At 37.8% G+C, this 17,641-nt stretch overlaps 1 protein-coding gene across 2 annotated transcripts; it reads left to right on the top strand.

Moving 5' to 3' along the window:
* si:ch211-171h4.5 (myelin-associated glycoprotein) lies at positions 1-16,955 on the top strand. 2 transcript variants are annotated; one of them, XM_067611930.1, is made up of 12 exons: positions 1-77; positions 477-530; positions 1,547-1,755; positions 3,089-3,242; positions 5,211-5,371; positions 6,555-6,708; positions 9,345-9,481; positions 10,523-10,661; positions 12,158-12,257; positions 12,482-12,500; positions 16,234-16,311; positions 16,629-16,955. In XM_067611930.1, the coding sequence occupies exons 2-12, from the start codon at positions 482-484 to the stop codon at positions 16,731-16,733; spliced, it is 1,305 nt and encodes a 434-aa protein (XP_067468031.1). In that variant the 5' UTR covers positions 1-77; positions 477-481; the 3' UTR covers positions 16,734-16,955. The 2 variants fall into 2 exon arrangements, with proteins under 2 accessions (XP_067468031.1, XP_067468032.1); XM_067611931.1 differs by having other exon boundaries at positions 16,650-16,955.
* Positions 16,956-17,641: the final 686 nt, after the last annotated feature.

A 17,641-nucleotide genomic window follows, 5' to 3' on the forward strand; every position in this document is an offset into this window, starting at 1 on the left:
ATGCATACACACACGCACAAACACACACTCAAACACACAGGAGTCTGCCTTGGATGAGCTGCTCTATTATCTGACAGGTAAAGACATATGAATGTGTGTTGTCACTTGTATAAAAGAATTAAAAAATGGTAATTGGGTTTTCCTAAGAATCTTGTTTAACTTTTATGTTTCCTTGGTACTCTAAACTTTAATGTCTGTTGATTTAGTCAAGATGCTGTGTTTGGGAAACAGAGTAACAGATGTTTCTCACATTTTTTTCATTTTCATCAGTGTGACTCCTGTTTTTAGCTTGTTTGTAGTGACTGTAGAGTTAGGGGTTCAGTTCCTCAGTAGACTGTTATACGCTATATTATATAACACCAACTATAAAATGTACTATGTACTGCATGTTGAACTGTATTTGTTCCTAGAATTTATTCTTCATCCTAATTTTTATTTTCAAATGTCTGATGGTTCGAACTGTTCATCTCCTCCAGCTGAGATGGGTGTTGGTCTAGCAGTGGTCACTTTGTTCATCACTCTGATGCAAGGTTGGTAGTTCCCCCATTTGTACATATAGTCTTACCAGTTTTTCTAGTTGTTTGTGAAAGCTCCTTTGTTCTTTGTCAGCGAAATCCAAACACAGCTTCCTCCTTATGCTGGGAGAGTAAAGTATCAAAATTACATTGCATGAATGTGCAGGATGAACATGCTGATAGAGAGTATGTGCCTGTGCATCATCCCATACATCTCTCTATTAAAGGAAAGAATCTCTGTGGGTCTGTATGTATGTATGTCCGCTGCGTATCTCTTGTACCGTTCACCCGATCAACTCCACACTTGGCAAGTGTACGGCTGTGGACCAAAGGGAGTGCAGTGTCAAATTTGGTGCAATTTGGACATGCAAAACATTTAGAATTAATAAACTTTGAAGAAACCGGCAATCAGCGAGTCGCTCCACTCTGTGTAGGGGTAGGGCAGAGCTTCAGGGCTCTGCCCACTAACTCCAGCATGTCAGGGAGAGACCAGAGACAAGGCGTGATCTATGTCAGAGAAAAGTGCTCTAAAAAGAGAAAAGTAGACAGCGAAAACAGAGCTTTTAATCAAGAACAGACATTCTCAAGCTGTGTCTAGACAGAAAGCATAGAAGTTAAAGGTATGTTTAGCAGATCAGCAGCTGTAGCAAGTGACTACACAGGAGGCGTTCAGGTACAATCTTAAGCATAGGTTACCCGCATTTTGGAAGCACTCAGAGTCCAGTTCAAAACCAGTTTCTCTTATATGCTCCAAGACCATGGTGATTGTGAAGCGCCACTACAGACAAAACACAAATCTTTGGAGCAAACATACCCACTCAAATCCAAACTAAATGCACAGAAAATAGGAATTATCGAAGAGGATCTGATCGATCCACTTTATGTTAGGATGCACATTATTTGATTTTTGAGTACTTATTATTTATGATATCTGTGAATAATAGAATGTCACGTTTTGAACAGACACTGCACCGGTCTGGATAAATCTGTGTTTTAAAGATTCTGTAAAGATTTGTTTTTTGCCCTTCCAGTTGTGCTGTGTAAAAACTGGAATTTGATGCTTCCTCAAAGAATCATGGCCATCAGTGGCTCCTGTGTTACAATCCCATGTCACTTCGAGGTCCCCGACGATTATGAATCAGACATCCACAACTGCTCCAGAGGCGGGGTTTGGAAGAAAGGAGTTGCTACTAATCCACCTGTCTTCAGTGCAAGTAATGTTCACGGTAACATCATACAAGTAAGTCCTCTCTTTCTTTCTCTTCTTCAATCTACTGAACATCATGAAAGTCGACAGCAACGCCATCAAGCAATGCCTTGATCATAGACCTGAAAGCCCTGATCTGTAGGGTTTGAAAATTTCTGACTTTGGTGCCTCCCCTCGGTACTGTGAAAAACGACACCTCATTTGTAACAAACAAAAATGTATAGCACAAGTGGCAACTATCATGGCTTGAGGCTAAAGCCAATGTGGAAGTACCTTAACCCCTTAACATCCACCCTTTTTACAGAATTTTCGCCTATTTGGCACACCCAAATGGAAAAGCTTATAACAGAAGAACTATAAGTCCATTGTGCATGTATTAGGCTTCATTTGACAAGTGACATCTTCTAGTTTCTGGAAATGTGTTTGTTTAGCATGTGACTAAAACACAAACAAAATAACATCAGTTCAAATAAGGCTCAAAAAAGTGTTTTTGGTCCTCGTCTATCATGAGTCATATTTGAAAACCAATAATTAGGACATGCTTTATGCCAGAACTATGCAGAACACCATAAACCTTCTACATCTTGTCCACCTGTATAAATTTCCAGACCCAACTGGCTTAAGTGGGTCGCCGGCGACCTGTTGGATGTTCAAAGGTTAAAGTGCCACCAACAGCTGCTCCAACTGACTCCAATTCAAAAATCATCAACTTCTCTCTAGAAATACTATGTCAATAATTTTTTTCAACAAGTGTTTATGGTCTCAATCACTAAATTCAAGCCCTCTAAAATGTGTGCTGGTGGTTATTTTGGAAATTATTGCTCCATTAATGAGATTTGTAGATTTATAGTAGGCTTTCATGTCTGTCGTAATTGACAGCTGTGATTTACAGATTTTTTTTTTTATTTCTTATCCATTTAATCTGCCTTAAATGTAATGGGGAACTATTAAGGAACAAGCAACCTTGACATTTTGTAAGACAAATATGTCTAAATGTGAGTGTGGCAAGAAGTCGTCAACAGACATTTGCCCTGAATCATTCAGCAAACAGAAATGCACAGTGTCCTGGGTGTTTTAAAGTAGCCTGAAGACATTTAAAGATTTATTTTTTTTTCTCACGTCAAATGGAACTGTCTTGTGCATCATTTTATAATACTTTCACTAAAATTCTGCCTCATGTATTTGGGATCTTTGCTTAAATTTAAAATAAAGCTTTGTGAGTTTGAACAATGCTTGGTTGTTTAACATGCCTTGTCTTGCCCAGCATTTATTTTAAAAGCTCTAGATACCCCTGATGATGTTTGTTAGTTTGAATAAATGTATTTTGTGCTCCCAGTGCTACTTATTGCTCTCAAAACTCTTTCAGGGGCAAACACTCGGGGACGAGACAAAGAAGAACTGCACCACAGTGTTTTACACCATCCCAAAGAACTACAGTGACATTTACTTCTTCAGGCTGGAGTGTCTGAACAGGATCAAGTTCACTTTCTTAAACGGAGTCTACATTATTATTCAACCAGGTATGAGTTGCTCACGACACAGTGACTTGTGGTTCTTCGGTGTCTTCTTCAGTGACTTACCATGACTAAAGAAAAGGAAAAGGAAACGCTTTGTTGTCTTGTGCTTGTTGTTGTTTACCAGATTCCCTTTCAGTTGTTGTTGTAACTGTTGTAACTCTTTTAAAACAGCCAGAGAGACAAAAGAGACCAGACTAAAGGCACAACCTGTAGGAAATTCACCTTAAAGGGGATGTATCATGCACATTGTCAGGCCTATATTTTTATTATGGGGTTCTACTGGAATATCTCTTTATTTAAAAAGAAGGAAAAGCCTGGGAACTGCAGCAAGATGCTGCCTTTCCACACTGTGTGGGACACGCAAAATGGTAGGCGTGTCCTGATTGGCTGGCTACGTACATGTAAATTTCATTAGGCAATTGCATGCGTGTGATTGGAGGAGCGTATTACCCATAGAGTCCAGTAGAGGGCGGAGTCTTTGTGAGATAGAACTGAATGACAAGCAAACTCAATTCTCAAGACAGGTGTTGGGACAAGTATTTATTTTATTTCAAGAGAAAAAATGAGAAAATACAGCTTCTATAATAGGGAATATTCATTCAGAAGGCTAACAACAGCTCAGTGATGATGATAAAATTATAGAACACGCATACAAACAAGCAAAATGTACAATAACATTTTTTAAAGCATGATTTTTCCCTCAGGCAGTGTGCAGCTGCTCAGGTTGATGTGTGTGGAAAGACAGGGCAGAAAATAAAAACAAATGATGTACTTAGTTCAAACAGATCAAACACAACATATGAAGAATAACCAGCTCTCCAGATCTCTGTCAGTATAAATCTTGTGTCTTTTGTGTCTTGCATCATTTGCACAAAAGAAAAAAAAATAGTTCTTTATGATGTTATTTCAATTAAATTCAACGTGGCACCTGTGTTTTTTTTTTTATTTCCCATTACAAGTTCATGAAACAGCCAGAGACGAAAGAGACCAGACTAAAGGCACAACCTGTAGGAAATTCACCTTAAAGGGGATGTATCATGCACATTGTCAGGCCTATATTTTCATTATTGTGTTCTACTGGAATATCTCTTTATTTATCTCATACTAGCCCTTTATGGACAGGCCGTTTTAGCTCCTGTCTGTTTAAGGCCCCCCTCCCACTCTGTTCCAATTGGCCAGCTTCCAGAGGCTACGTAAACAAACAGTAGTTGTCAGATTTCACTTATTTTTCTCGTTTTTTACTCAAAATATAAACTTCTCAAATACATCCGTACATGAGCCAAAATCAGATCTGAAATTTGCAGCTGGACAACATGAACAACCTGAAGAACAACCTTAGCAACAAAGGCTACAGAACAGATAACTGTTTCTGGGCATGCACAAACAGTTTGATGGGAAAGTAGAGGTAACTTTGCAAAGGGAGCATTGAGAGCAGGCTGAAGTCTGGGCTTTTGGCTCTCAGAGAGCATTTCTACATTCATCTTAAATTCTGGAACTTTGCTCATGTTCAACATAGACATCCTAACAGTATAAAATAACAGAAAATCACAAGCGTAATATGTCCCCTTTAACGAACAGAGTTCTGAGTCTGAAGCATTTTCACAGTGACAATGAGAAAACAAGGCAAACCTTAGGAGGGACTAAAATAATGTAATGTAGGGTGAGAATGTAGAACTTTAGACTTGTTTATGTTTATGATGTTTACGGCAGCTCAGCTGCTTTAAAAGCAGGTTTTGTACATGTAACTGTCAGATTTTAAAATACGTTATTTTTGTCTCTTGCAAGACACTTTTCTACCTAAGTCGAACAAGAAACTTCCACATTCTTCAGTTTTTTTAAATCTACATTGTCTCAATAACGTTTGTTTTGCATGTTGTTGAGATAGTTTTAGATAGTTCAGTAGTGTTCTCTGCTGTGATACTGCCTTGCATCTTTTGTTATCTGTTATCTGATATGTGTCCTCAACAACAGGCCCGTCCCCTCCCAAGATGACCTCCATGATTCAGATGTTGGAGGGAATCCAGATGATGAGGCTGCAGTGTTCAGTCCCAGTGCCCTGCCCCGCCTTGCCCCCCTCCCTCACCTGGCTCCCCCGGGACGACTCCAGACAGCAGCAGACACAAATACTGCAGGTGATGGACCTGCAGACTTTATGGTTCAATAACTACATAATACTACTTCCTCCTTTGCTCCTGACGAACAAAAGTCATACTTCCTACAACCGCTAGAAGGCTTTATCATTTAAACAACATTTTACAGAAATGCCTAGTGGTGAAATGTAACTAAGTACTTTACTTGAGTATTTTCATTTTATGCTATTTGATACTTCTACTCCACTACATTTCAGAGGGAAATGTTGTACTTTTTTGCTCCACAACATTTATTTTACAGCTTCAGTTACTTTTCAGGTTAAAATTTTTCCTAAAATAACATAATGATGAGCTTATAAATTACACTGCATTGTTAAAGATTAGACCAGTGGTTCCCTAACTTTACAAACTTATAAAAAAATCAGTGTGTAGTTATGTCTCCTTGTCATTTTTCATATGTCAAGTTGTTTGCAATTCCACCAAAGAAACATTTCCCCTCACATGGATATTAAATAAATAACTCTTTGAAGTAAAACTCTCCATTATGTCACAAAAAACGCAAAGATTAAAGAAAAGTTCTAAAACTGTAATCCAAATGTGTAGCAGAACTGGGGGTTTTTGTCTTTCCTACCCAATCTATCATCTCAGCCCAAATTTCTGTTAACAGACACTTTTACTTTAGTATTTAGTAGGATTTTAAATGCAGGACTTTTTCTTGTCATTAAGTATTTTACATTGTGGTATTGATACTTTTACACACAGTAAGTAAAGGATCTGAGTACTTCTTCCACCACTGGAAACACCTGATACTATCATTTTGAGACAATAAGTATACATAAGTGATAATACCTGACAAGTTGTATGTTCCATGATTGTAATGGAGTAATCATCCAACACAAAGCCTAATCTGGAGCACAAGGAGTACATTTACTTTTAAACCATAAGTACATTTTGCACATATTACTGCTGTTATTCTGAACGACTGCTACATTTACTGAAGTAAAAAAATCTGAATAGTTCCTCCACTGTTTATTCATTCTTTTTATAGTAATGGCAAAAAGATCATCCCTGTTGTAAAATCAAGTTTAGTTGGATTTGCAGTTATTTTCCCAGTTAGTTTGTGTTAACTGCACAATTTTATGAACATATTTTATTTCACGTCTGTCTCACCTGCCCTGACCATTTCACCATATTTAGGTGTTTTCTTCCTCTTTTGATAAAGCAGAATCAGGACGGACAGATGACCATGGTGTCCACACTGACCTTCATCGCCTCAGCCGACCTTCACAACCAGAGCATCATCTGTTCTGTCTCCTACCCTCTGGCAAAAGGGGGCAGCACTGAGCCGTCTGCAACAACTCAGAGACTCAACATCCAGTGTGAGAGACTCTGACCTCAGTGTTTGTATAAGTAGAAGTACTGATATTTTACTCACATGAAAATTAAAGTACTGATATCAAAATCTGCTAATGTGAAAGTGACAAAAAGCTCATTTGAATTGTCCTCAAGAGTAAAAGTAAAAAGACAGAGTTTAAGAAATTCTTTCTTTTGCTGACCATTCAGTCCAAATGCTTTCTATTGATGCTTCAGGAGAGCAAAAAATATTCTTATGTAGGGATGAACAGCAGATTTACTAAATTTATAACTGATTTAGTAAAACTGCAGACTTTAAGATGTTCTGTTCAAATTATCTGTGAAATTCACATGTTGCAGCAACAGAACAAACAGGCTAAAGAGATAAAAGTCAAAATAATATTTAAAATAAAACAAGAAATTATAATTAAATTCAGATGCTATCACTTATATACATTACAATACCTTTCAATACCTTAGACCAGTGGTTCCCAACCTGTAGCAGTGGTGGTAAAGTATACTTACTAAAATACTGTACGTACAAACAATTTTTAGGTATTTGTACTTGAACTCTTGACTTTTTTGTATTTCTTTCTAAATCTATTCAACTGTCCGACAAGCAGGTCTGATGGAGTGTATCGGCCCCTTAACAGTTCAACCAAAGAGTGATTTACACTCTAAACTCCTCAGAAGATTTAATTTAAATAACTGTTTGACGTCCAAAAAGGTCAGCTCATCCAATTCACAAAAAGCAAAAGATCCAAGTCCCAAGAATGAATGCAAATTTATGAAAAAGAACTAACTCCAGCTTCACCAGCTACTACAAGTAAAATGCTTATTGCAGAACACGTATATTTAAAGTACATTTTGCTGATAATACTGTATTTTTACTTAAGTGGATTTTGAATGCAGGACTTTTACTTGTAATGGAGTATTTTTGCATCGTTTGTATTGGTACTTTTACTAAAGTGAATGATCTGAATACTTCTTCTACCACTGCTGAGATGTCATGAGATGATTAATCAAATAGCAAAGAATCAAAAACACAAAATTGTGTTTATTTTTCAGACTTCAACAATCACAGCTATTTTTTTTATGAAACCCTGGATAGTTTTATCTCTTCAGCCTCTAAAAGTTATTCAAATTAGAAAAAGCTGAAGAGGGCAACTCACTCTAAGGTTAACACATACAATATTAAACCCATAACAAGCAGTCACAACTAGACCTTTCTTTGTTTTAAGGAGACACAAGTAAAAAAAAGTTACCGTAAACCACAGGAAAAACATTTGTGCAGTAATATATCAATGAAAGCTGCACTGTACTGCTTTACTGTAGGTATTTTTACTTTAAAAATATTTTAAAAATACAATTAAATAACACAAAAGTGTACTCTGTTAAAACAACAGAAGTTCATTTGGTTGCTTTTGCTCCGGGAACTACAACATAATACCCAGACATTGATGATTCATTCATTTCCGGGTTAATTTGTTCATTCATTAAATTATTCACTGACATATCTGACAGTTCCTTCCCTCCTTCTGCTTCCTCCCTGCCCTCCTTATGTCATGAAGAGTACACTGATGCTGATTTATTGCCCAGTGTTGATGAACATGTCAGACACAATATAAAACAGTTTAAGACTACAGGTGACTTGTTTCTACATGACTTTGTCTGACTTTACCTGAAGGGAATTTTTTTTTTTTGCACAGACGGAAGCATTTATCCCTGTTGTCACTGTACTGAAGAACTAAACGTGTCTTAACCTGGTGTTAACGGAAGTAATGGACCACAGAAGTATATGGCTGAAAGCAGAACACAAAATGTCATTATTACTGTATTGCAGGCAGTGGAATTGTATTTATTACCTGCAAAAAGTGAACTCACATTTGACCTGGCTCAGTAGTTGCAAACATCCAGCAAATCTACAAATACATGTTTTGATTGAAAGACCTGTCTTATAGTAGATTTAAGATTATCTTCTGTCACTTCACTTTTATTCATTGATTGATTTCTTTGGCCGCAGAAGTTGGCTGTTTTCAGAGAAAAAGCTCTAAAAAACCACTGTACACTACCTGCTCAGCACCAAACAGCAAACAGACACAGTTAGCTGTAGACTAGCTGGTGAACATAGTGGAGCATTTAGCAGCTAAAGAGCCAGATATTTCCCTCAGGAGTCGATAGAGATCAAAAGTAGAGCTAAAAGAGAGTGAATATTGGACTTACATTCACCAGATGGACAGAAATATGACTCTAAATGTTGCTCCGTAACTGCTAGATGTGGAAATAAACAATGCTAATAAGTTCAACATATCAACTTGTAAGGAGATGATATGTCAGAGTTGTGCTCAAAACTCGTTTCTCAAAACTCAAAACTCAAACTCGTTTAAGGATGATTATTGAACTGTGCTGGGATGTGAAACTGTCTGAGCCAAGGTGATAAGACACAGCCCTGAGGCACACCAGTGCTGAGGGATAAAGGTCATCTTCCAAACCAATCACTTTACAAATGACTTGATATGTGAGATGTGTCAAAACACATACATCACAAAGTGTCTCTCTGATATGGAGGATCCCAGCTGCCTACTTGTTGTTTTGCTAACCAAGGATTTTAATTACATGTTATATTTTTAGCACCAAATATTACTGCCTTTTTGACCTCCAGATGCCCCGAGATTCACCGAGGCAACGCTCAGCGTGTCTAGTCCTGTTTCCGAGGGTCACACCGTCATGTTCACATGTTTCAGTGATGCCAACCCTCCTGCGAGGAACTACACCTGGTACAGAGATGACAGTGGAATGGTGAGAGACATCATTCAGCTTTTAATTATTGATTTATTTGTGCAGCTACTTACTTTTTACAAGTGTATGATCGTTTAATATTGGAATCATCATTTCAAACATACATATGTGGATAATTCTCTCCTGATACTTTTGTGTATTTTCAGTCTTTGGTTCTTTTTCACGATTTGAGCTCCTCAAAGGGCCCCTTAGCTCCAAGTCATTTTAGAGTAAAAACACTCACTCTGTTACTTTGTGGCAACAGATTGGAAAAAAAACCCCTCTCCTGTTTCAGCATGACAATTAGGCCTTGAGGCTATACATACTGTAATGGCATATGCTTATGCTATTATTAGAGGCAACTAAAATTTAACCATATCCCATTTAGTAAACAGAAAACCAGATTCTCAACTGAACTTCAATTCTTAGAAATTATGTATTTTCTGATGCATAAACACAACTCCTGTTGGGTTTGTATGTGCCGAACATAAGAGATAAATCTGAATTTAACTAACTTCACTTGGACACCAGCATCTGCTTAGTTGGCCCTCTCTTCCTTTCTTGCCTTGATAAGTCACAACCATTCTGGTTTTGCTGTAATTAGGACCTTGTGTTTATAACAATATGGAGTCTCTAAATGTCCCTTTTGGGAATACACCTGGACTTTTTTATGAAGAAAAAAAACACTGTTGGATTTGTCACACTGTGTGCTATCTTCTTAAAATTTGAGGCAGTTATTCGCTGCTATTTAGCCCCTTACTGCCCTCAGCCTGTACAGACAAAGCCACAGGCAGTTATTTAGACTGCAAAAAAAAATTATTTACATTTTTACTAATTTCAATGACCTTCTGACCTCTGTTTCGGTATCACCTCAAGTGTTTCTGGCACTTTCACACCTTTCTGGTTAGACCTTATTTATGCATATAGTCACTGTGTATCAGGAGCTATAACCATTTTAATTTGGATAGGTCAGTTTAGCTTTTGCTCCAAAATAGGAGTAGAGTGGAAGATCCCTCTCACTGCAGCTTTAACAAAAACATGTACCATCTTTCCGCATCCCAGTTGACCATGATGGGTGACAGAGGCACGCTAGTCCTACAGGTCACCAAGAGTGACAGCGGGTTGTATATGTGTGAAGCTGAAAACCAGAGAGGCTCTCAGAGGTCCAGGTTGGTGTCTCTTGAGGTCGTCACCGCTGCAGGTAAAAACAGAAATCAATTATTTATCTTTGAAACTATATGCTTTATATGTGCTCACACTGTTATTTTAGTCCTCTGTATGCCAGAAGGTGAAGGTAACACTGACACTGCCACTATTGCTAATCTTAAAAATGATCTTAATCTCTAATTGTACCTCCTCAAACAGCATTTGGTAAATACACTAATTTTGCTTTGTGGCGGAAAGTTATAAATAGTCATAAATGTCCATTAAACAGGAAGCTACCACCAGTAGCCTGCCTGGCTCTGTCTGAAGGTAACAAAATCCACCTACCAAGACCTCTAGAGCTCTTTAATTGTCACAATATATTTTGTTTGTGTTATCTGCACAAAAACTGAAGTATAAATGACAGTTTGCTGTTTTACTGTGGGTTATGTGCTGGACTATTCCCTGCTTAGGTCGCTGCTTACCTGGTAACTGCTAAGAGCCAAGACATTTTCTTTGGTTATCGTACAGAACAAACAAAAGCTACTTACAACATTTCCTAATTGCACACAAAAAGGTCTTACCTGAGCTCCAGTGAATGGTATTTGGTATGATATAGTAACCGCCACTGTCAACATTAATAAGGCAAGGTAAGTTTATTAGTGTAGCACCTTTCAACAGCAAGGCAATTGAAAATGTTTTACATAAAACATAAAAGGCATAAATACAACATGTATAAAATAATTATAAAAACGACTTTTAAATTGAATGTAAATGTAGTAAGAACCTTGTAATAGTCTAGAATAAGGTCACATAACACATTTACTGACATCAAACCCTTCTTCATTAGCTACATTTCTGTGGTGCATTCATTGTGGAATAATATTCTCCATTATCACAGCGCTCATCAAGTGTAACCATGTAGCGACCACGCTGGTATTTTTAGATATGCTGACATTTGTCATTTTTCCAGTTTTTGTGTAAAAACAATTATACTCTACGTTCAAGACACAAAGAAATCAGCTGCACATGTTCCTTCATCAAATTGTTTTTCATACCTTTAAGCTAAAGTCCTGCCTAGCTCTGGAGAGATGTGTTGTTGATTTGATATGTTGTCATGCACTGATTGGAATAATACTGCAGGTCATGACTTATGATTCAGAAAGTAAGTGGATAATGATTCACTACCTGCTGATGAAGGAATTTACCTGAGATAAGCAAAATGTAAACAGAGGAAAATTCTTACAGTTAAGATACAGGCAACACATATTACGTAATGTGAGGTGAAGTAAAGTTACACGATAAGAGGAATTTTTGGAAATGAAGGAAATGGCCGACTTAAGCACACAGGGCAAGTTGGGGGAAAGTACATAAAAGAGATTTTAAAAAAAACTCGCCTACTTGATTGCAAAATAACATCACAGACCGAGGATATATTTCATCTCATATCATTTAACTGTTACCGGTTATTTCTGCACATGAAGAAATGTTTTTTAAAATTTTCATGACTCTTAATAATCTGTTGTTCTATCATGTTGTTATTCTGTCTTTCAGAAAGCAGCGAGTGTTTTATGGTATTTCACTACGTTATATGTGGAGTTGTGGTGCTTCTCTACATCCTGACTGTGGTTGTGGATGTGTACAAGTATCAAAGGTAAGAATATACTTCTTGTGTATCCTACTTGCTCATTTGACCTTCTCACTCCCTGTTTGGGCATCTCCCTTCATGTCAAAAGTATTGTTTAGACTTCATAGCGTAATTATTAGACATTCTCAGTTCTTTAAAATAGACATTACATCTCATTACTCTGCCAAAACATCCTTTCGGGTAATTTTGACTAACATTCCTTCTCTGTTTGTTTACCTTCTCCTCCCAAGTCTTTCCAGGAGGCTGAAGGTAAGTGGAATTTTTTCACTTCAAAGTGACAGCTGGAGCCAGACAACACACAGTGTGAAATATTATCCTCCGAGCAGCGCTAATACAGTATATCTGATAAGGAGTTTTGACACCCTCTGCACGTCACGATCTACTCACAGTCTAGTCTCACTGACATCCTCGGTCGTTCAGAGAATGAACAGGATGACTAATCTTTAAACACATGATACGTCATTTTCAGGGTTAGTCTATCCCCCGCAGCATTCACAAAATAATTAATTCTCAAAAATTTTCAGTACAACGCCTTAAAAGGCAATTATAAATATAGTGTGTGCTCTGTGCATCTAAGTGAGATAAACCGTTTTCCTAAGAGAGGATCACATGCAGGAAACATGATTAGGATGTGAAAGCTGGGGTCATGAATGGGTGAATGTAATCGCGTCCAACTTTCAGTTCATGCTGGTGTTTACATTTTTAATGCCTTTATATAACAATGATTAAAATTCAACATTTAACAGAAGATGCTTTAGCTGCCTAATCTTTTCTTGACACACGTGGAAAAAAAAAAAGAGATATTCGGAGCATGATAGTTCATTCTTGACCTGTGGGAACAGTCCATTCACTGGATGAAGAATGTGAGATATGATTGAAAGCTCAAAAAAAATATTACGTTGTCACTGAACATTTCACCCCTCCGTTCAGTATCAACATTTTTGCAACTTGCCAAATATGTTAATTAACAACATTTTTTTCATTATGTTGAGAGTGTAAAGGTAATGAAAGACCAAAGGGTTGGCTTATCATTTTAATGTGCAGAGCAAATGCCAGGATGATCATTTGCTCTGTTAATGTGTGCATGACCTTGAGAGAAGGAATGTGTTTTATGAGGCCCAATCTTCTTGTTTAGGCTCAGATAATGTAACATTGTGGGTCTGTGAGTAAACAGGACAGTTAAAAGGTCAAAAGCCACAGACAGATTAGGGCTCTTGCCTTCCTGTGTCCTTGGCAGATGTGGTTGTTATCCAGCATAAATGGGCATATGAATTTATACCTCTTGGCTGTTTGCCATTGGTTGTAATCTACAAGTTTGATCAGATAATTTCTCTGTTCCTTCTCTCGCTATAATAGAATAGATTTGTTCTTTGTTCGGTGAGACGAACTGATGCAAATCTTTGTGTGTTCTGTCTCCTTATTGTATGATAATATTTTTTAATCTTCAACCCAGCAGTGTTTTGTGTATTATTTCATATGTACATTTAGTGTTTTCAGACAATTTCCACAACAAGAGATTCAGCCAACATGTAGCAAAATGGATTTGCTGTTCCAGTTTACGGTTGTTAATGACCGTAATTTCTATGAGAGGGTTGATATGTGTTATTATCACACAATACTTATGAGATGAAGGACACATACATTTACACTTCACACTATCAGTGTTAACAACATGTACTCTTTGCTTCAGAGTTTTAACTTTTTGCCCAACTGTAGACAAGTTTAACTACCAAATGAGATTTTAAAAAATGAGATGGGACATGTTTAGACATATTTTTTCCTGTTATACACAATGTCTCATCATTGATCAGATTTCAACATTGATCTTGTAGTCGCCATAATCAAAATTTCATTATTAACAATGGATAACATGACTACTTGTATGTGAAAGAAATCGCTCGTAGTGATAGGCACAAAAAGAATTATCATCTGACTCTGCTGTTCCCGTCAGCTCATCTAAGCCACTGTTGGTGATGGACTCACTGTGCTCAGCTAGAGCTGCTGGTCAGTCCTCAGTCCTTTTGCTACTGGACCTGTCAGCTGCCTTTGATAAAGTTAACCACCAAATCCTCCTCTCCACACTCACTAAGCTTGGTATCTCAGGATCCGCACTCCGCTGGTTCATGTCCTACCTGTCAGGGAGATATTATAGTATCTTGGAATGAAGAAATGTCCAAACTGCACAGCTTATCCACAAGGGTTCCTCAAGGGTCAGTGCTTGGTCCCCTCCTTTTCTCATTATACACCACCTCACTTGGCGCAATCATCCACTCCCATGGTTTCTCATACCACTGCTATGCTGACGACACCCAGCTCTTCCTGTCATTCCCAACGGAAGACCACTCAGTCTCCGCTAGGATCTCTTCATGCCTTGCTGATATATCAGCATGGATGAAAGAATGACACCTTCAGCTTAACCTCTCTAAGACTTCTTCTTGTCAAACCAACCAGTCCTTCCATACAACAAAACATCAGCATCCAGCTTGAATCAACCCAACTCATGCCCACAAAGTCTGCCCGAAATTTGGGTGTCATGATTGATGACCAACTAACCTTTAAGGTTCACATGGCCACATGGTCGATTCGCCCTGTACAACATCAGGAAGATCAGACCCTACCTGTCTGAGCATGCAGCACCACTCCTGGTACAGGCTCTCGTTATATCACTCATCAACTACTGCAACTCCTTACTGGCAGGACTCCCTGCATGTACACTTAAACCTCTGCAGATTATCCAGAACGCTGCAGCGCGTCTGGCCCAAAACAACATGTCACCCCGCTGTTGATATCCCTCCACTGGCTCCCAGTTGCTGCCCTGACACTTGCTTACAAAATAGCAACTAAAACAGCTCCTGCCTACCTGAACTCCCTCATTCAGGTCTACACTCCCTCCCGCCCACTACGCTCTGCCAACGAAAGGCGCCTGGTACCACCACCACAACAGGGCCCTAAGTCACTAGCTAGACTCTTCTCCTCTGTAGTTCCCCGGTGGTGGAACGAGTTACCAAACTCTGTTCGATCTGCAGAGTCCCTCTCAATCTTTAAGAAAAGACTAAAGACCCAGCTCTTTCACGAACACCTCTGCACTTGATGAACTGTAGGGAGAGAGAAAAAAAAACAACACATTTCTACGCACTGTAATCATTGCCTTGTTGCACTGCCTGTTGGCATCTATGTCCTATCGTGCCCAATCTTAAGCTTTATGGCACTTACTCGTGTTGTTGTCTCCTGACTAGATCCTTGCTTGTGTTGTATCAGTCTCATATGTACGTCACTTTGGATAAAAGCGTCTGCTAAATGAAAAATGTAAATGTAAATGTAAAGGAATGCTAGCACATACACACACACACACACATATAAATATAGCTAACAAGCTTAAAGTTTTGGTATTGCTAACTTGCTAAAATCATGTACGTACATACTTTTACAGCTATCTCTGGTTCACTTGATGTTAAGTGAAACTGTATCCATGCACAAAACATTAGACACTTATGAATGTTTTTCTTCCTCTTTCCCTGCTGCATACTGACAAGGAAGATAAAGGATTAAATTTTCTTTTCATTGCACAACTACAGTTGTAAATCATTCAAATGGTGCAGCACCTTCTATGTTTACTTCCTTAAAATTCATTCATTTTTTTTCACACCCACATCCACATTACACAGAGTAATGAAATTCAGTTCTGGCATCTAATATTGCTCCCACATCCTTAAATACTTGAAGCAGAACTTGAGCTGGGACCGAGAACAAGCCCAGTGTACTCTATTACATGTCAAATATTGCATTCAGAGTTGGTTTTACCAACTTTTGTTAAATTTTCCTAAAGTTATAGCCAACATTTATAACTTTAAATGTTAATTTATGTCTGTATCTAGGTTGTCAGTGTCTGTCAACTTCTCAAACAAGTGTGAAGGGGGATGGTAGTGATGTGTGGTCAGTTGGTCTTTACTGGATTAATAAGATTTTTTTTCAAATTCATCAGCAGATAGAGCTGAAGGGGGAGCACACCTACATGGATCTGAGGAGCCTCAGTGTCACCTCCGACTATGAACAACTCCAGGTATCTGCAAAGCATTATTCTGGTTTCCTACAAATGAGACAAACTAGATTTCAAAATGAGATATCCTTTATTCATTTACAGAAAAAGAGTTAACTTCATGGCTTTATGTCAAAAGTAGGATTAAGATTAAATCTAAACTGAAGCAGGAAGCAGGAAGAAAGAATGATTTAACAGATCTTATTCATGTTGGAGCACGTTTTAATATGTTGCAACATGCAGTTTATGTATACATTTAAATACCAGTATGTTCATGTGCCTACTGTTTGTATGAACTCTATTGTTTGTTTCTTTTTGTGTCTTTCTTTTATTTCAATAAGCCTCAACAGCCTAAAACGCAGCCACGTCCTCAAGTTCAAAACAATGAGAGAACCGTCGCCCCGCAAGCCATTCGCAAAAACAAGCCACAGCCAAAGCGGACATGAAGTCTTGTGTTGAAGTTTTCATCGGAGTGCTCTGCATACAGTACATATGTTTAAGTAGCTTTAAAAAGATTTCCCATCCAGCAATGATGAACACAGTATAAAATGCCATTCTTTTTCTACTTGTTGTAAGGATCTAATAACAGTTTCATGGTTATATTGAGTTAAATCCCTTTTTATGTCATTATATATTTGTAATTTACAATAAATTTCTGTAAACGTGAAGATTGCATGACGTGCCTTTTGTACTGAGTCCATGCCAGTGGGTTAAGCTGGATTAAGGGAAACATAAAGACTACAATGTTCCTGTGTAAGAGACTAATAGCTGACTAAGAGGTTTAAAATTCACTCCCTAATTTTTATAACTCGAACTATGGTGAGTAAGCTGACAATTACAAAATAAAAAGATGCAGTATTGTGAACACTGGAGGTTAAAAACATGTGATGTATGCTATGCTTGAGTTAGAAATGCAACCACTTATATGGTTTTAGCCAAAAGACCTTCTGTATGACACAAAAAAATGATTATGGTACTTTTGCCTTGTTTATTTCCGCTGAAACAGAATAAAAACCTGAAACTTTTAGGTTTTTTGCTTAATCAGCAAAGTAGAATTTAGTACACATGAACATGCAGGCGTGTGATGGAAGTCTTTTTCACTATTAAGCAACAATTACATGTTGTCAACCAATAAGCAGAGGTACTGATGCATAGATGTACTTTTCCTGATCTACATGACATGTTAAACACACATCTCTGACTGACAAAAAACAGACATGAACTTTGATCTCAAACTTGCAAAAAATGTTTGAGAGAAAAACAGTTTTAAATTTCACAGACTTTTGGTGTTGATGTTGGAAACGGTAAGTCATTTCTAATGTAATTTGTTGCATTTCATCATTTATAAGCTTCC

The sequence above is a fragment of the Thunnus thynnus genome, chromosome 15, assembly GCF_963924715.1.
Source record: "Thunnus thynnus chromosome 15, fThuThy2.1, whole genome shotgun sequence".
Taxonomy (NCBI): Eukaryota; Metazoa; Chordata; class Actinopteri; order Scombriformes; family Scombridae; genus Thunnus; species Thunnus thynnus.